Genomic DNA, 19,953 nt, shown 5'->3' on the forward strand with positions numbered 1-19,953 from the left:
ATATGAAGTGTAAAGTCCCAAGTTTCATGCAGTATATATGGGAGGCACTTGATCTGGTGGAGAAGAGAAGGATCTGGTTTTTTTTTTTTTTTACAGGAAGAGTTAGAGACAGAGAGAAAGGTCTTCCTTTTTCCATTGGTTCACCCCCCAAGTGGCCGCTGTGGCCAGCACACTGCGCCAATCCGAAACCAGGAGCCAGATGTTTCCTCCTGGTCTCCCATATGGGTGCAGGGCCCAAGGAGCTGGGCCATCCCCCACTGGCTTCCCGGGCCACAGGAGAGAGCTGGACTGGAAGAGGAGCAACTGGGATAGAATCCGGCGGCCCAACCGGGAATAGAACCCGGGGTTCCAGCACCGCAGGCGGAGGATTAGCCTAGTGAGCCGTGGCGCCGGTCAGGATCTGTGTTGTGTATACAACTATCCTAAAACACTAAACAGTCCTCTGAGTGGCCGGCGCTGTGGCATAGTGGGTTAAGCTGCCACTTGGAGTGCTGGCATCTCTGTGGGCACAGTTCGAGTCCCAGCTGCTCCACTGCCAATCCAGCTCTTTGCTTATGTGCCAGGGAAAGCAGTGGAAGATGGCTCAAGCACTTGGGCCCCTGCACCTACGTGGGAGACTTGGATGAAGCTCTTGACCCCCAGCTTTGGCCTGGCCCAGCACTGACCTTGCGGCCACTTTGGGAGAGAACCGGCAGATGGAAGACCTCCCCCGTGCCCCCATCGCTGCCTCTCTCTGTAACTCTTTCAAATAAATAAAATCTTTTTTTAAAAAGAATCCTCTGAAAGACAGTGGTAAACCCTTGTATTTTTAGTGCTTCTGTGACAGCACAGTCCTTTGCCCTTCTCCCCATCTTGAAGTAAGACTGCCTCACCCCTGTTTGCCCTTCTCCCCATCTTGAAGTAAGACTGCCTCACCCCTGTTTGCCCTTCTCCCCATCTTGAAGTAAGACTGCCTCACCCCTGTTTGCCCTTCTCCCCATCTTGAAGTAAGACTGCCTCACCCCTGTTTGCACTTCTCCCCATCTTGAAGTAAGACTGCCTTACCCCTGTTTTGGGACATGGCAGCTCTTCGCAGATGAGGGCCGAGATGTTTTCCGTTATTTGCTGTGTTAGTCACTGTTCACATCCAGTGACTGGTTCTCTCTTCACCCTTGCTTCAGCTCTGGACAGGTTCTCTCAGTCACGGTCTGTGAGTGGGACCCTCCGTCTCTGCCGGAAATGTCCTTGCTTTATGTGGCACTGTGCTTGGGTATGCAATGCTAGTCGACAGCTGTTTTTCTAGCACTCTGAGACACTTGATTGCTCTCTGATGAGAAGCCCACTGTCAGTCACACTGCCGTTTCTTCCTTTGTAGGTAACGTGTCATTTCTCTGGTTGCTTTTAAGGATTTTCTTGTCTTTGGCATTCTGCAGTTTTACCATGATGGTCTAGGTATGAATTTATTTTTTATTTCATTTTGCTTTTAGTGGGACTTAGTGTGCTTTTCCAATCAGAAGATTATTATCTATATACTATTTCTGGGATAGCCTGAACTATTTTCTCTAAGCAGCATTTCTTCCTTGTCTTTATTCTTTTGTGGAATTCCTGTTAGAATATCTTAGACCTTTCTGTTTGTGTGTTGTTACTTTCCCCCATTCCTTTTGTCTGTGAAAGTTATTCTGGATTCTTAGTAATTCCTTCAAACATGCCTTCTCTTTTATTTTCTTGTCATCTATCTATACTTTTTAAGGTTTTTTTTTCTAAAAGCTCTTTCCGCTCCTCTGTTTCTAGGCTGCCTTCTCTTAATTCATTGTATCTTACTCTTTTCTCCTAACTTCTGTTTCTTTCTTTAATTCTTGTTGCTCATTTTAATCAAGAAAAATTTCAGCCTTATACAAAAGTAGAGAATATTATGCACCCAATACCCAGCTCCTTTAATAATTTTTTTTTAAGATTTATTTATTTATTATTTGAAAGGCAGAGTTACAGAGAGGCAGAGGCAGATAGAGTAGTCTTCCATCCGCTGGTTCACTCCCCAGATGGTTGTTAAAGCTGGAGCTGGGCCGATCTGAAGCCAGGCCAGAGCTGGGAAGCCAGGACTGCTTGAGCTGTTACTACTGCTTTCCAGGGTCTGCATCAGCAGGAGTCGGAGTGGAGCCAGGGGGCCAGCACTGTGACGAAGCGGGTAAAGCCGCCGTCTGCGGTGCTGGCATCCCATGGGGGTGCCAGTTCGAGTTTCCAGCTGCTACACTTCCTATCCAGCTCTCTGCTATGGCCCAGGAAAGCAGTAGAAGATGGCCCAAGTCTTTGGGCCCTGCACCCGCGTGGGAGACGTGGAGGAATCTCCTGGTTCCTGACTTTGGATCGGCGCAGCTGCGGCCATTGCAGCCATCTAGGGAGTAAACCAGCGGATGGAAGACCTCTCTCTCTCTACCTCTCCTTCTCTCTGTGTGTAACTCTGACTTTCAAGTAAATAATAAATAAATCTTTTAAAAAATGGATGGAGCCAGGACTTGAACCAAAGCGCTCTAATATAGGTTGTCAGGCCTCCCAACCAGCATTCTAACCACAGGCCAAATACCTGCCTACAGTAGTGGTATTATTTGTTTTTTCTGGCACACATATATATCATATATGAAATAAAAATTTGAATAACACCTGCAGAGAACATGGATTTGGGTGTCAGTTTTTCCCAGGAAACTACATTTTCTCCCTCTCCCCCAGAAAACTCAAGTAGATTGCCTCTCAGTTACAGTCTGGGTTTTCTAGGATCCTCACCCCCCACCAGAATGTCAGTGTGGTGTAGTCTCCGCTGTTGCTCTAGCCTTGCTTCATCTTTCTCCCCAACTCCTAGAGGGTCTCCCTTCCTGCTGAGTTCTTGTAATTTTCTTCTGTTTTATCTATTTCTATTTAGCATTTAGATTATGTTTAGTAGAAGGGATAGTCTGCTTTATCTCAGTCTTACTTTATTGCCAGAACTAAAAAGTCATGTTTCTGCAAATCTATTTTAAGGTTGTGAGTTGCAGATTTATTAGGTATTTCCAGAGGGAGGGGTGTGTGTGTGTGAGAGAGACTCTAATACACCACTCAGGGTTCTGAAATAACATTGAGAACGTGTGATTTCCTGTGATCAGGTAAACAGCTCTGTAAACACAAATCGAGACTTGCATGTCTGTTAGGCCTTTTGTTTGTGTTACTTCATTTATGCTGAAACAGTTGTATTTTAACTTGTGCTTCTCTTATTGGTCAGAAATGTTGGTAATACTTTTATCTGATTTACCACAACAGAACAATATTAATAAATGCTGCTTTATTGCCAGATAGGGTCTTTAAGTGAGGTTTACTACAAGGTATATCTGGAAAATGAATGTCTAATGCTTTTAAATGTAGAGTTCCTAGAAATCAGTAGGTTAAAAACTCTTTAGGAAAATGACAAATACATAAAATCAGTTTTGAAGAAAAAGATATAGATGTTTAGCTTCATTTAATAAAATTGCAAGTAGAGGTATAATATATTTTTCACATACTAGGTTGGAAAAAATTATCTTAAATTTTAAAATTGCCAGGATTCAGAAAGATGTTGAAAAGCAAGAACACTCACACGTTGCTAGTGGGATTGTGGGTTGAAATTGCCCTCAAGGAGGAGTTCTAGCAGTTTGTCCTAAGGATAAGTGTCTATTCCATAAAAAATGGAAGCAGCTTGAGGACATGTTCGTTAGTGGGGACTGAGTGATGCGGTGCCCAGACGCTGGAATGCTGCGCAGCATTGCCTTTAGAATGCGACCGTTCTCAATATGTGGCTGCGGAATGACCTCAGAGATTATTACACGGAAAAACCAAGGTGAAGATGATGCAGTAAACTAACAGGAAGAGGGGAGCACAGATGGAGTTTAAAATTTTAAGTTTCTGTAAGATGTACAAGAAATGAGTCCAGAGGGCCGCTTTGCTGGGGAATTGAATGTCTTTAGACTCGGGAGAAAAAAGGAACCTTATGTTTTACTTTTAAATCTTGAGTGAATCACACGTGTTACCTGTTGCCTAAACGGAGCCAGAGTCTCACTGTGTGTAAGGAGAGGGGGAATAAAGAGTGAAGGATGCTGTGCTGTTGGATTTGAATTGAACGTACCAGTATGAGGTCACAAGTAAAAGTAATAATATTTTTCTTAGAGGCACTTAGAAACAGGTAACAGAATATAGAAGCTGTCATTTTTCCTTAGAAGCTATTGCACATTATGACTTTCAGAAAAATAAATTCAAGAAAGTCACTGTACTACTGGGGGTGACAGGGACCCAACTACTTGAGCCATTACCAGTTGTTTTCTAAGTTGTGCAGTAGCACAACAGTAGCTTTTTTGTTTAGGTAACAGACTTACAGTTATGAGGCCAAAGCCCAGTGTGATTTGAAACATGAAGTTTTATCTTATGGTTATAATAACATACAAAATTAACCAAGAGCGCAACTACTGTGCACAAATCGAGAGAGTGTTGTGCTTGGTGTTGCTGTGACTTGTCTGGATGTTGTCATTTGTGATACTTGAGTAGACTGTGTAAGACTCTGCAGGCAGAGGTTTTTGCCTTCTTGGTGATTCTTAGAGACAAACATGTGACTATATTGTGTTTATACTTTAAACATGTGAATGGTTACATATTGAGATACATACTATAAATTATTTGGTCTCATCTTAATTATGACATTTAATTTGCATTTCATTTTAAACATTCATTTTCATTTTATTTGAAAGACAAATCTTCCATCTCCAAATAGACAGATCTTCCATCTCCATGTTCACTCCCCAAATGCCTGCAACAGCCAGTGCTGGGCCAGGCTGAACCCAGGAGTGCGGGGACTCAATCCAGGTTTCTCACTTAGGTGGCAGGGACCCAAGTACATGAGCCAGTGTCTCTGCCCGCCCAGGGTGTGCCTTAGCAGGAAGCTGGAATCGGGAGTGGCGCGAGGACTTGAACCCAGGCACTCCAGTGCAGACTGCAGGCATCTTAAGCAGTGTCTTACCACTGTACCGAAGGCCTGCCCCCATTAATGTACATTGTAAGGTGACAGTCAAGGGGGCATGAAATACTGGTCAAAAAGGACTCCAAGCACTGTCCTTTGCGACAGACAGGTGACATTGCATGGGGCTGTCAGTGTGTGTAACAGAAATTACAGCGACCTTTTTGAACACTAAACAATATAGCAAATAATAATACTTTGACTATGGTGAAGCCTTATCTGCTGGGTGATCGTATACTCTGTTCCAGAGTGAGGTAGTTCTAAGAAAACAATCGATAACTAATAATTATGCTGGAACACATGCGCGCCAGGGCAGTGCTGAGCAGGATGCGGTCACTCTGCTCCTCCGACGTGCTTCATTGTTTACATTGGTTTGTTTGCAGAAGTTTGGGAAAGGTTTAGCCTTGGATATACATGGTAGTAATGATATGCCTAGAAACTTGAGTTTGAACTTTGATGTCTCCTCTGTGGCATCAGCTAAATCATACAGCTCGTAGGGTCAGTCACATTGGTCATAAGGTTTGCGTCTATATTTGAAAAATTTTACTCCCTCCTGTTTTTTAGAAAACAGAATGTAGTGCCATCATTCTTGGGTTCTAAGTTCAAGCTGCTCTCTCTGTAACATTTTTTTAAATAATGCAAAGATAATTAGTTGTTTGGTATATTCATGTTATTAATGGTAGAAAATATTTTCTTAAATGAATTGATGTTACCAACTTGGGATCAAGTTAGATGATTCCTTGTCTCCTTGGTTAAAGCAATAAATCCAAATGCATTGTGGGAGTTAACCCTAGTGGGTGTTCTCGTAGTAGAATGGTGATTTCTGAGACTAGAAGGCCTTTCCTGATATTCTTATTATATAATTACAGAAACAGGCACTTCAGTGTTGACTCTGTGGTGTAGTATTAAGCCCCCACCTGCAACACCAGCATCCCATGTGGGCCCTGGTTCGAGTCCTGCGTGCTCTGCTTCTGATCGAGCTTTCTCTAATGTGCCTGGGAAAGCAGCAGAAGAGAGAAGATGGCCCACATGCTTGGGCCCCTGCACCCACATGGGTGATCTGGATGAAGCTCCTGGCTCCTGGCTTCATCCCGGCCCAGTCCTGTAGCCATCTGGGGAGTGAACCAGCAGATGGAGGAGCGCTCTCTCTCGCTCTCTCTCTCTCTCTCTGACTCTGACTTTCAAACAAATACATAAATAGATCTTTTTAAAAAATCTGTTTCACAAATGGTAATTAATTTCAAAAGCCCATTTATTCTGAAAAACACAAAATACTCTCGTTTAGTTTTATCAATTAGAGGTAAATCTCTAGCTTAAGTTTGACCTTATCTCTCCTAGACAGGATCTCTTTTAGGATATATTAATGTGCTGATTAAGTTTAGAAATGTGTGGTTAGTGGCTCATATAACCTAAAGTTAGAGATTAACTGTGTTGATTGCATATTTATTTTATACCTTTTACTTTTTGTTTTATTTATTTGAAAGGCAAAGCAAGAGAGAGATCTGCCTTCCTTCCATCTGCTGGTTCACCCCCAGATGCTCTCAATAGCCCAGGACTGGTTCCGGCCTAAGCCAAGAGCCCAAAGCTCAGTCTGCTCTCCCACATGGCAGGCAGGGACCCAGCTTCTTGAGCCATCACATGCAGTTATCTACTGTTTCTTAAATCAGTTCTGAATATGAAAGAATAAGCTATTTAATGAAAGAGCAGCTTATTTTGACTGTAAAATAGATATCAATTTTTAAGTGCATTCAAGATTAAAAAATTAGTTTGTTGGCTGCTATAGAATATTACCAAATGAATTATTTTGGAAAAGCTATTGAAGTGATGTTAGTATTGTTATATGCAACAATAATTCATTTAGAATTAGCATGCTGGATGTTTTGTTTTTAAAAAGATTTTGTTGGCCGGCGCCGTGGCTCGATAGGCTAATCCTCCGCCTGCGGCACCGGCATACTAGTTATAGTCCCAGTCGGGGCGCCGGATTCTGTCCCGGTTGCCCCTCTTCCAGGCCAGCTCTCTGCTGTGGCCCGGGAGTGCAGTGGAGGATGGCCCAAGTACTTGGGCCCTGCACCTTTTCTTTTCTTTTCTTTTCTTTTCTTTTCTTTTCTTTTCTTTTCTTTTCTTTTCTTTTCTTTTCTTTTCTTTTCTTTTCTTTCATTTATTTTATTTATTTGAAAGACAGAGTTACAGAGAGACATAGAGACAGAGAGAGGTCTTCCATCCACTGGTTCACTCCCCAATTGGCTGCAATAGCCGGAGCTGCGTCAGTCCGAAGCCAGGAGCTTCTTCCGGGTCTCCCACGTGGGTGCAGGGGCCCAAATAATTGGGCTATCTTCCACTGCTGTCCCAGGCCATAGCGGAGAGGTGGATAGGAAGAGGAGCAGCCGGGACTTGAACCAGCCCCGATATGGGATGCCGGTGCTTCAGGCCAGGGCATTAATTTGATGCGCCACAGCACCAACCCATGTTTATTTTCTTTAAATAAGTTATAAATACAACAATTGCCTTTTGTTTCAATCAGATAAAAAAACAGATTGTTCTTGGATTAAAACTACGTTTTCGGGGACATAGGCACCTGTTTTGAGTCCTGGCTCCTCACTTCCAGTCCAGCTCCCTGCAAATGTCCTGGGGAAAGCAGTGGAGGTGGCCCAAGTACTTAGTTTCCTACTACCTAATTGGGAGACCTGGAAGAAGCTCCTTCCTGGCTCCTGATGGCCCAGTTCTGACTTTAGTAGCCATCTTAGGAGTGAACCAGCAGATGGAAGACTCACTCTCTCTCTTTCTCTTTCTGTAACTTTCAAATAAATAAATAAATAAGTCTTTGACAAGAAGATTTTAAAACTACATTTTTGAACTTTTGTTATTTTATATCTATAAACAACCTTCCTTTTCATTTTTGTCTTTTGTGACTTTTTTTTTTTCCAGACTTATTTATTTATTTGAAAGGCAGAGTTACCCAGAGGCAGAGAGAGAAAGAAAGTCTTCCATCTGCTGGTTCACTCCCCCATGGCTGCAACAGCCAGAGCTGGGCAGATCCAAAGGCAGGAGCCAGGAGTTTCTTCCAGGTCTCCCACACAGGTGCAGGGGCCCAAGGACTTGGGCCATCTTCTATTGCTTTCCCAGGCTATAGCAGAGAGTAGGATCAGAAGTGGAGCAGCTGGAACTTGAACCGGCACCTGTATTGGATGCCAGCAATACAGGCGGTGGCTTTACCTGCTACGCCACAACACTGGCCCCTTTTGTTACTTTTTATACTCAGATATTCCTATGCCTCTACAAGTATAAATACTTACTAAGAAGTGCTATCTCATTGAATCAGATGTCCTTTTTTATTTTTATTTTTTTTTTAAAGATTGATTTATTTTTGTGAAAATCAGAGTTAGAGGTCTTCCATCTATTGATTCACTCCCCAGATGGCTGTAGTAGCCAGGGCTGAGCCAGGCTGAAGCCATGAGCTTTGTCTGGATCTCCTGTGTAGGTGGCAGGAGCCCAAACGCTTGGACCATCTTCTGCTTTTCCCAAGCCATTTGCTGGGAGCTAGATTGGAAGTGGAGCAGACGGGACACAAGCTAGCACCCATATGGGATTCCGTGCACCGCAAGTGGCTGCTTTAACCCACTATGCCACGATGCTGGCCCCTCAAGTGCACAGCTTATTGTATGGTGTCACTGATAAAAGACATACAGAAATACCGTAATTTATTGATTAGATTGAGTAGACAGAATTATTCTGTCTTGCTGTGCTGTCAGCTGCTGACGCTCTGCCCTCTGATCGCCTTGATTCCATGGACATCCGGGTGCAGAGTGCGCTGGTGAGCTCTTTAGTTCTCTGTTCTCACGCTGGATTCTGCGCAGGCTGATCTCTGCCCCGAGTGCTCCTGCTGTCGATTCTTGACAGTCAGATCTCTGTTCCCCTGGAAGCCTGAACCAGAGGCCGTCTCCAGCAGCGCTAGCTACTCACTCCTGTCCTGTTCCTGTATTTCTCTGTGCTTAGCATGCAGTTAGTGGTGTATGGACAGAGGCTGAGCTTCTTGAGGGCAGGCCTCTGCTCTTAGGGCTTCTCTGTGTCTGCTGTCAGCAAATACCTGACACCCAGCAGATGTCAGTAAGTGTTTGTTGAATGACCAGGTGAGTGAATGGAGAGACCCTTTGTGAGGATACTGTTTTGTGTGATGTAGCTTTCTTTAAAATGTGCCAGGGAGACGGTGGCAACAGGCTGACACTGCTGTAAGGACATGCTTCAAGGCCAGGCGGACGTGGTGAAGGATTATTGTGGTTAAGGATTCTATTACATGAAGGCAGAAGTTAGATTATTCTAAATTCTTGTCTGTAATTAAATAGCTTTTATTAGCGCCTAATTTTTTTATCTTTTTTTTTTCCAGGAATTGTTGGATAAGTATTTGATAGCCAATGCAACTAATCCAGAGAGTAAAGTCTTCTATCTGAAAATGAAGGGCGATTACTTCCGGTACCTGGCTGAAGTTGCATGTGGAGATGATCGAAAACGTAGGTATATTTGGTTTCAGCTAAAGCCAAAATAAATAAAAGGCAGTTGGTGTAAATGGGACACTGTTCCAGTGCTCTGTAGTCTCCAGACTCCTTGTAACTTTGAAAACAAACAAAACTCTGAATGATATGGATCAATAAAATGAATATTTATCTTATTTTCTAAAAATAAAAGTAGGGGATCCAGCGTTGTGACGTAAGGGCTTACGCTGCCACCTGCAACACATAGCTGCTGACTCACTTGTACTCTGTGCACTTGGGAAAGCAGTGGAAGATGGGCCAGGTCCTTGGGCCTCTGCAGCCACGTGGGAGACCTGGAAGACGCTCCTGGTTTCTGGCTCCTGGCTCCTGGCTCCAGCCTTGCCGAGCAGCAGCAGCTGTGGTCATCTGGGGAGTGAACCAGCGATGGAGACCTCTCTCTCCCTCTCCCTCTCCCTCTCCCTCTCCCTCTCCCACTCCCACTCCCACTCCCACTCCCACTCTCTGTAACTCTGTCTTTCAAATAAATCTTTTTAAAAAATGAAAATAGGCACAAATGTTTGGTACAGTGGTTAGGATACTGCTTGGGACACTCATATTCCGTTCTGGAGTGCCTGAGTTCCAGGGTTCTAGATTTCTTTTTCTTCTTCCTCTCTCCCTCTCTCTAAGATTTTTTTTATTTACTTGAAAGTCAGTTACAGAGAGAGGGTTTCTGTCCGCTGGTCACTCCCCAAATGGCTACAACGGCCTGGACCAGGGCAAAGCAAGGAGCCAAGAGATTCATCTGGGTCTCCCTCATGAGTGACAGGAGCCCAAGTACTTGGGTCATCTTCCACTGCTTTCCCCGGGCCAGTAGCAGGGAGCTGGATTGGAAGTGGAGCAGCTGGGACGCAAACTGGTGCCCACATGGGAGCTGGTGTTGTAGTCAGTGTCTTTACCCGCTACACCACAACACCAGGCCCTGGGTTCAAGTTTTGACTCCACTTCCAATTCTAGCTTCCTGCTGTTGCATATCCTGGGAGGCAGTGTTGATAGCCTAAGTACTTTGGTCCCTGCTACCTAATATGGGAGATCTACATTGAATTCAAAGCTTCTGTCTTCAGCCTAGCCCAGCGTTGGCTGTTGCAGACTTTGGGAAGTGTATCAGAGGGTAGAAGATCTCCCTCTGTCTCTTTGCACCCAAATGGGATGGCAGCGCTGCAGGCGGAGAATTAACGTACTGCACCATGGCGCCAGCCCCGGTGTTGCAGTACTTCCTATAGTACTTTAATACTGAAAACAGGGAATTATGGAAGGGATCTCAGATTTCATGTAAAATACATTTTAGGAAAAACCATGCCTGGACGGTGAATAATTTGTTCCATGGTCACAGTAAGCTTGAGTGACCCACATGACTAGGGCTTACTTTACAGGACCTCTTTGATAAGTAATAGTCATATAAAAAGATTTGAATTTTTTTAAAGATTTATTTATTTTACTTGAAAGTTACACAGAGAGAGAAAGAGAGGCAGGGAGAGAGGTCTTCCATCTACTGGTTCACTCTCCCAATTGGCTGCACTGACCGGATCTGTGCTGATCCAAAGCCAGGATCCAGGAGCTTCTTCCAGGTCTCCCACGTGGGTGCAGGGGCCCAAGGACTTGGGCCATCTTCTACTTCTTTCCCAGGCCACAGCAGAGAGCTGGTTAGGAAGTGGAGCAGCCAGGACTTGAACCGGCGTCCATGTGTGATGCCAGCACTGCTGGCAGCAGCTTTACCCACTACACCACAGCACCAGCCCCTAGATTTGAATATTAAATACCTTTTTTTAACCCTTAGACTGTTACAGAAAATGTAATGGGGGAATAATTGAATCACCTGATTTGATTATGGGAACATCAAAGTTTATTTATAGTAAACTTAAGTCTCCTGGGTTATTAGGAGCTGAGCATAGTACAGATCCTAAGTTTTGTGTATGTGCCTGTTAGTAGATTTGTCAAGTTCTAGGTGGAAGTGTTGCTGAAATTCTGATTGTTTTCCCCAGTGAATTTGTGGTGTTCTTGGTTCTCAGTTCTGCCCCCATCCAGTAACATAGCTGCACAAGTAGATACCAGTGCGACTGAAGCCATAAAGAGGAAACCACTGTACTTGCTCTAACATTTGTGTACAAATTTACTGTTACTGATAGAGAGTTTTTGTTGCCACAAAGGTAAGCAGAGTTGGAAGTGAAAATACTGGCACAGAACTGAGCGTGTAAGTGCCAGCGAGGCAGAGGACGTCTTACTAGGACATTCCTGGCTTGAGGCCGACCTCGGCCCTCTGTCTCGTGGGCACTCTGAGCTCCTGCTTTCAGTCCCTCGGGTGCCATCAGCTGTCTTTCCAGCTGAGCTGACCGCTTCTGCTCTGTGTAGTCCCTCCTTAGATGCCCACAGCAAGAGCCACTTACTGTGGGAGTTGTGATTAGATCAACAATGATGCCGTTTCAGAGGAGGGAAAGTGCACAGTCAAGTCATAAAGGGGTTGCTTAATTTCTGCTATGTCATTGTCTTCAAAAAAGCTGGGGTAGATCCACGGCCTTAAATAGAAAACAAACCCTTTCAAAACAAATATAATCAAGTTCATGTTGGTAATGCTTCCTAATTATTTTTTTTTTAATTTATTTATTTGACAGTCATAGTTACAGACAGAGAGAAGGAGAGACAGAGAGAGAGGTGTTTTATCCGCTGGTTCACTCCCCAAATGGCCACAATAGCCTGAGCTGAGCCGATCCGAAGCCAGGAGCCCACAGCCTCTTCTGGGTCTCCCACTCGGGCACAGGAGCCCAAGGACTTGGGTCATCCTCCACTGCCCTCCCAGGCCATTGCAGAGAGCAGGATCAGAAGTGGAGCAGCCAGGACTCGAACCAGCGCCCATATGGGATGCCAGCACTGCAGGTGGTGGCTTTACACTGCGCCACAGCACTGGCCCCTCCTGAGCATTTTTTGAGGGAGGCTACTCAAAGCAGATTTTGCTGTATTATTGGCACTTTATATTGCCTCACCCAGAGCATCGTAATACCCAGAGCGTCTGTTTGCACAAATAATGTCACAAAAATAGAGGGGTTCTTGTGATGGTGATCTTTGTAATGTGATCTAAAAGCTAGGAAAAAGAAAACAGTTTTAATATCATTGATGGAAGAATCTATATACTGTCTGTAAGCTGACTATAAGCAAGCAACACTATGAGCTAGTTTTAAATATCCAAGACAGGATAAATGTTTGTAGCTTGCTACTGTGGTTTCAGAGGAAGATAACAGAAACATCTGGCTCTGCCAGGAGCTAGTAGCATGTTAAAATTACTCATGTGCTGGTCTCTGGCTGTTTTCCAAAGGATCATGCCTTTTATTTTTTTCTCTTCACAGAAACGATAGATAATTCCCAAGGAGCTTACCAAGAGGCATTTGATATAAGCAAGAAAGAGATGCAACCCACACACCCAATCCGCCTGGGGCTGGCTCTGAACTTTTCTGTATTTTACTATGAGATCCTTAATAACCCGGAGCTCGCCTGCACACTGGCTAAAACGGTAAGATGTGTGTTGATTTCTGGGTTTTCACTTGGATGCTCAGGGATGACTGCTTTCTGTTTATTGACCACCTGAAGGAAGCTAGAGATGAGAAGATGGGATGGCTGCCGGGTGTGGTCGTGGGAGTGGCTGTTTAGTGCATCCCTCAAAGCAGGAGAGTGATGAGGGCTTTTGCAAGTACCTGTTAGTTTTTACGGGAACACGTCTGTTCCCCGTTACTGCTGTATGGCCTGTGAAATGGGTGGTGAGTGTTTGGCCTGCTGATTCATCTGGTCTGGCCCTGACAAGGCAACCCCAGCAGGACTTAGTTTGGTGTATCTATAACAAGCTAATTGTTTCCAAGTTGATTATTTTGTATGGCCCACAGATTATGTCACAGAGCCCCTTGCCAGAAAAAGTTCCTCTACCCCTGCTGTAAGAACCAAGTCCCTGCTTATGAAGCCTGTAGCTCTGCAGTCGCGGGTCACGCTCCCGCAAGCTGTGAAAGTGAGAGTCCGGGGGAGTGATCCCACTGAGCTGGGTGTTCGCGGACAGTTCCTGTCCCTGTGCCGTTGTTGACCGTGGGTGTGGTTACTCCTCAGGCTTTTGACGAGGCCATTGCAGAGCTCGACACACTGAATGAAGACTCCTACAAAGACAGCACCCTCATCATGCAGTTGCTTAGAGACAATTTAACAGTGAGTCCTTTACTCTTCTCGTTTCATTTCCTTTCAGGAACAAAGACAGGTACATTTTGCAGAATGTAAGAGAATCTTTCGTATAAATAATTCTGGACCCCTGGTTTGGTAACTTTTTCTTTGACTAAATGGGATTTTTTTGTTTTTTTACATTAGCACTGTGTTCAGCTTCACTGGCCGGGAAGTTACGAAGGCTCTGCCCTCCTGCCCTCCTGTAGTTGTAAAGGCACAGAAGGATGCTGAGTGAGATAGTTTTGTAGAAAAGTAGAGAGAGGCAAAACTAGTTCTGACCAGATAGACTTCGGAGCTCTGGTCTTGTGTTGTTCTGTCTCTGGAGACAGCTCTTCAGGGAGTTTTGTTTGTTTCAGCATCTTAGCAATAACTTAAAGATTATGCAAGCCTTTCTAAAATTGGCAGTAGCATTTTGATGTTGGTCTAATAAAATCCAGCTTTTTAAACTGATTATACGTCAGTAAACATGGGCTACTCCCTTAGCTTTCCACCGTAACATCAGAGATAGCCTTACAGACAGTTGTCTTAGTTTTAACCTCCTAGTTTAAGAGGCCCTCCCCCATTTTTTAAGATTTATTTATTGAGAGGCAGATGTACAGACAGAGGGAGAGACAGAAAGGTCCTTCATCTACTGGGTCACTCCCCAAATGGCCACAACAGCCAGAGCTGACCTGATCCAAAGCCAGGAGCCAGGAGCTTCTTCAGGGTCTCCCACGTGGTGCAGGAACCTAAGCACTCGGGCCGTCTTCCACTGCTTTCCCAGGCCATAGCAGAGACTGGATTGGAAGAGGAGAAGCCGGGACATGAACTGGTGCCCGTATGGGATGCTGGCACCAAAGGCAGATGCTTAACCTGCTACACCACAGCGCCAGCCCCTGAAGAACCCTTTCTAAACACATAGATACATATGCTGTTCCCTAGCTTCTGCCACCCACTCTGTTTAGAGACCTTTTGAGCAACTCAAGGAATATTGTATTGTGTGTGTCATTTTGTAAAATGCATAGTGAAAGGGTATGCTTTCACGCTGTGAGAGGGGCCCCAGTCAAAGTCTCTATGTGAGGAATTTACTGCTCAGAATTATCGTCACAGGACATGGTGTACTTGTCTACATCGTAACGTCATATGGTTCTCTTTCTAGTTATGGACATCAGACAGTGCAGGAGAAGAATGTGATGCAGCAGAAGGGGCGGAAAACTAAATGGATACAGGGCGTCACCCTCCTTCCCTCCAAGAAACCTTTTTACACATCTCCATTCCTTCCTCCACTTGGATTTCCTATAGCAGAGAAGCCCGCTCATGTGTATGGAAGCAGCTGTTTATAGTCCTTTCACACGCAGCTTTGGGAAAACTCCATTCCTTGGTTTGTGTCTGTCTTGGCCTCCTGGTGTGCAGTTACTGCTGTAGAAAAGTATTAGTAGCTTCATTTCATGGAAACATAAGTAACTTCCAAACACTTATGTAGAGGACTAAAAATGTATCTGGTATTTAAGTAATCTGAACCAGTTGCAAGTGACTGTGTTTTGTATTACTGTGAAGATATGAAAATGTAGTTAATTACAATTCCAAGGATGTTCTGCATCTCTTCTTCATTTCTACATTCCCTCATTACTCTTCAGGGTTTCCTTTCAGTGAGCAGCTTTTCCATGCTCTTCATGCATTCCTTCTTAGCAGGAATCCGGGAGTGTTAGACTGAGTGGACAAGCACTTGACAGTTCGGGCTGGGGTGGCACATTGGAACGCCTCCTGCATCAGATCACAGAGGTCACACATAGGTGACAACAGGGAGTTTCCTGATTCACTCTTTGTTTGCTGCTGTTTGAGTTGACAATTTCCCTCCCAATAAAAACTCACTTGCACCTCCTGCCTTCGTAGTTCTGGTATTCACTTCACTATGTCACAGAAGTAGTGTGTCGCTGCCAGAATCAAAGTGCATGCCGTTTCTGAACACACCAGCAGGGGAGCTGATGAGCGCCAGTCCACGTCTAAACTTCAGTGCTTTCCCTGCAGGTCTGTGCACAGGGGAGGGGTGGCCAGTTTGTCTAGTGATTGTTGCTTAGAGAGTTGGACCACTATCGTGTGTTGCTAATCATTGACTGTAGTCCCAAAAAAGCCTTGTGAAAATGTTATGCCCTATGTAACAGCAGAGTAACATAAAATAAAATTACATTTTATAAACCATTTACTATGGCTTTGTAACAATTGCATACCTGTATTTTAAGGGACAGGTACATTTACTACTTTCTGAAGTTTATGGATACTTCCCTCTTATGTAAAATGTGGTAGTGGTACTCATACTTCTGCGTTGTGACACACTTGTCTGGGGACGCCTAGAAATGTATGGAATTGGATTACATTTCTCAGAGTGTTTTCCCAAAGGTCAAATTTCATGGGCCATCTGTTGCTCAGATGTGAATGATATCTGGTTCAGTGTTATGGCATAAAGTGGACCTTTTGAAACTAGAAAAGCTAATTATGTGGTTGTGAGTGCCTTGGCTGGTGTTAGAATGATGTTTCGATGGTTATTTAAAGTTCTAGGGTGCCTTGCTTGTTTAATTTTCAGATAATTCTCTTTGTAAATGTTCAGTTATAACATCGAATTGCAATTACTGTTGGTTCTCTGTCACAATGGCTGTTGTACCGAAATCAGGTCAGTCTTAAATGCTGACTTGAGGACTGATTTCTAAGACAAGATAATCTGGAAGGTAGCTAGAGGATTATCCCTTTTAAAATGTCAGGATAAAACAAGGCTTCATTTATACTTGATTTGTTTCCTGAGGGGGATGTAAAAGGGCAGAACTCAGTAGAGTTTGGGGAAGTACCCATTTCACTAAGATCAGTAGAGCTTTGGTCCCCCAAAATTGAAATCTAGGACATTTTCTTTTCTTTTTAAACTTGCTTAAAAGAGTGACAGATCTATCCATCCACTGGTTCTCTCCCCAGATGCCCGTAGCAGCCACTGCTGAGTCAGCTAAAGCCAGGAGCCAGGGACTTCATCCAGTTCTCCCACGTGGGCGGCAGGGCCAGGCAGGTGAGCTGTCATCTGCCTCTCAGGGTGCGTTAGCAGGGAGCTGGGTCAGGAACTAACCTTCACTCTGTGGGATGCAGGCGGCGCAAGCAGCAGCTTAGTAACCTACCGACGACAGCCGCCCCAGGACACGACCTTCTCCGTAAGACCTCCAGTGAAGATGGAAAGAACGTGCGCCTGAGGGGTGGGAGGTGGAGGCTTATTTTAAGGACAATCAGTACTGAGTTATCATTTCAGTGACCACAGTAGCCGCATTCTGAAGGGCAGCTTGCCCATCTGCTGGTTCCCGCCCCAAGTGACTGGCACAGCTGGAGCCAGGAACTCGGTCCCCGTCTCCCACCCTGGTGGCAGGGACCCAAGCACTGTCGTCACCTGCCTCCCAGGGCTCACAGCAGGAGCCTAGAATCCGGGGTGGAACTGGGGCTGAAAACCAGGCGCTGCCGTGTGGGGAGTGGGCACCTCGGCAGCGCCTTCCCACTGCGCCTTTAAAAGTGGGCCCAGCCTGTGACGTCTCCTTTTGACACCAGCTTGCTGGGCTTCCTTGAACTAAGAGTGGATAATGATAGACACTGCCAAGAGCTCAGTAGGGGAGGGTACTTTCCTCAGGGAGAACAGTGGAAATACATGAGAATTTACGGTGGGTAGGGTTTACAGCCGCATTTGAGCTTTGTCCCTTAACTCTGAGGGAGACCTACAGATATTACCACCACTGGGTCCCTCCCCAAGATGCCTGTAATGTCAGGAACAGACCAGCCAAAAGCTGTTGGAACACCTGTGTCCCATGGTCAGGTTACGGTTTCCAGCTTCTTGACAGTGCATTCCTGAGAGGCAACAGACGATGGCTCAGGTTCTCGGACCCCGGCCACCCGTGGAGACCTGCATTGAGCTCCAGGCTCCTGGCTTGGGCCTGGCCAAGCCCTGGCTGTTTAAGGAGTGAACCAGCAGATAGAAGATGGCTGGCTGGCTCTCGGGGTGTGGGGTACAGTGGGGGAAGCTGCTACCCGGGACACATATCCTGTATCGCGGTGCTGGTTGAAGTCTGCCCTGCTTCCATTCGGCTTCCTGCTGGTAGTGCCTGGGAGGCAGCAGATGATGACCCGAGTCCTTGGTCCCTGCCACCCATGTGGGAGGCCCAGATGGAGTTCATGGCTTTTGACTTTGGCCTGGCCCTGGTGTTGCCAGTTTGAGGAGTGAACCAGCAGATGGAAGGTACTGTGCTCTCTCTGCCTTTCAAAATAAAGTGAAAATGGGGTAGGGGCCATGGCTGTGGTATAGCAGGTAGAGGCAGCCTGAGGCACTCACATCCCGTATGGGCACTGGTTCGAGTCCCGGCTGCTCCACTTCAGATCCATGTCCCTGCTGTTGCTCCTGTTTTGAAAGATCAATATTAATTGTATGCTTGCTGCTTCAGTGCACTGGCAAGACCACCAGCCGGGGTTCTAGGCCGACATTCCTGCAGATTAGCCATGTGTTGTTCTGAGTCAGTTCCTTACTAATAGGCACTGTTTCTTAACCATCTTTGCAAATTCAGATGTGTTTCAAATAGATTTCTCCTGGTTTATGGCTCAGGAAATAGGAGCGGAGGTTACTGGTTATGCCTGGGTCTTAGCTGAGTCGGTGATGGGTCCAGGATCTGAATCTGGTCCTTGCTGCTTTGAGCTGTCAGCTCCTAGCTGCTGTGATCATCTCGTTTGGAGATTTCGGGCAGTAATACCAGCTGAGTACTTTTTAAAATTCTAGGTCATGACCAGTTAGTGGAAACGTAATGGGTCACAAGCAGCTTTGTACATTTGTAATGGAAGGGGAAACACATACCAGTATTTTGTGAGACCAGTTCCAGGTTGTGGACGTGGGTGGTGATGTCAGACTGGTGAGATAGGAAATGTGAGTTAGGGTTGCGCCTGGGTTTGAGCCCAGATTCCAGCCTCGGATTTTTAATTTGGGCTGGAGTGCAGCTCTGGAGTAGCTGGGTTTCTTAACTCAAATGCTTATCAAGAGTTGTCCAGTTAATGCGATTTGAACAAGAGGTTGTAAGAGTTCTCTTGCTACCTGGGGAGTGATGTATATTCTACGTGTTTGCAGTGCCAGTGGCAGTGAGCTGACAGTCCGTTTCGCTCGGCATTGGCTTTGCCCTTGTTCACCATACGTGCTACCAAAGACAGGAGCTTCACTGTTGGCCAGGCTGCCTAGGAAGCCGTCACAGTTACTAATCTTTAGTAGAACAAGTCTTTTACAGTCGACTGTAGCAGTCCAGCTGGGATTTGTAGCCTGGGTTTCCTGCACTGCCAGAGGTCTAGAGGACTTGAACCACATAATTAGGTCTGGCGTAACCTTCCCATTGTTTTTAAGTCAGGTTATTTGTGTTTGCTTGAAAGGCAGAGTGACTGATCTTCCATCTGCTGGTTCATTCCCCAAATGCCTGCAACAGCAGGGCCTGGGCCAGGCTTAGCCAGAAACCAGGAACGCAATTCACGTCTCCCCTGTGGGTGATAGGAACCCAAGTACTTGAGTCAAAGCCTCCTGCCCCGCTGGGTGTGTGTGCATTAGCAGAAGCAGGGCAGGCCTGGAGTCGGCCCTTCACGATGGAGAGAGGCATCTTAACCAGGGCCGGACACCTGCCGCCCGTTTCCTTTTTGTCTTTGTTTTTTTAATTTATTTGTTTCAAAGCCAGAGTTACAGAGAGGCAGAGAAAGAGAGAGGTCTTCCCTCTGCTGGTTCACTCCCCAGGTGGCTGCAATGGCCAGAGCTGCACCACTCCAAAGCCAGGCTCCGGGAGCTTCTTCTGGGTCTCCACGCAGGTGCAGGGGCTCAGAGACTTGGGCCATCTTCCACTGCTTTCCCAGGCCACAGCAGAGAGCTGGATCAGGAGTGGAGCAGCTGGGACTCGAACCAGCCCCCATATGGTTTTGCTGGCCCCAAAGATTTTTTTTTTTATTTGAAAGAGTTGTGAGAGGTAGAGACTGAGAGGTCTTCCATACACTGATTCATTCCCTAAATGGCCACAGCTGGAGCCAGGAGCTTCTGGGTCTCCCACGTGGGTGCAGGGGCCCAAGCACTTGGGCCATCCTCTGCTTTCCCTGGTACATGAGCAGAGAGCTGGATCAAAAGAGGAGCAGCCAGGATTTGAACCAGCGCTCATATGGGATGCCAGTGCTGTAGGCTAGGGCTTTAACCCACTGCACCATGGTGCCAGCCCTTTGCTACCCATTTCTGTCAGTGTGTACCGA

General features: G+C 45.7%; 1 protein-coding gene and 1 long non-coding RNA gene across 3 annotated transcripts in view; both read left to right on the plus strand.

The window, feature by feature from the left end:
• Positions 1 to 15,879, plus strand: part of YWHAQ (tyrosine 3-monooxygenase/tryptophan 5-monooxygenase activation protein theta) — a 32,473-nt gene extending 16,594 nt beyond the window's left edge. For both annotated transcript variants that reach the window (XM_051833268.2, NM_001082168.2), the window contains 4 exon segments: positions 9,369 to 9,492; positions 12,849 to 13,012; positions 13,594 to 13,689; positions 14,840 to 15,879. In XM_051833268.2, coding sequence (XP_051689228.1) covers positions 9,369 to 9,492; positions 12,849 to 13,012; positions 13,594 to 13,689; positions 14,840 to 14,899 — 444 coding nt within the window. In that variant the 3' untranslated portion in view covers positions 14,900 to 15,879.
• Positions 1,354 to 2,643, plus strand: LOC138848669 (uncharacterized). Its single transcript, XR_011386783.1, has 2 exons — positions 1,354 to 1,431; positions 2,108 to 2,643. It is a non-coding gene; the product is annotated as an uncharacterized lncRNA (long non-coding RNA).
• Positions 15,880 to 19,953: the final 4,074 nt, after the last annotated feature.

This window comes from Oryctolagus cuniculus, chromosome 2 (assembly GCF_964237555.1).
Source record: "Oryctolagus cuniculus chromosome 2, mOryCun1.1, whole genome shotgun sequence".
NCBI lineage: Eukaryota > Metazoa > Chordata > Mammalia > Lagomorpha > Leporidae > Oryctolagus > Oryctolagus cuniculus.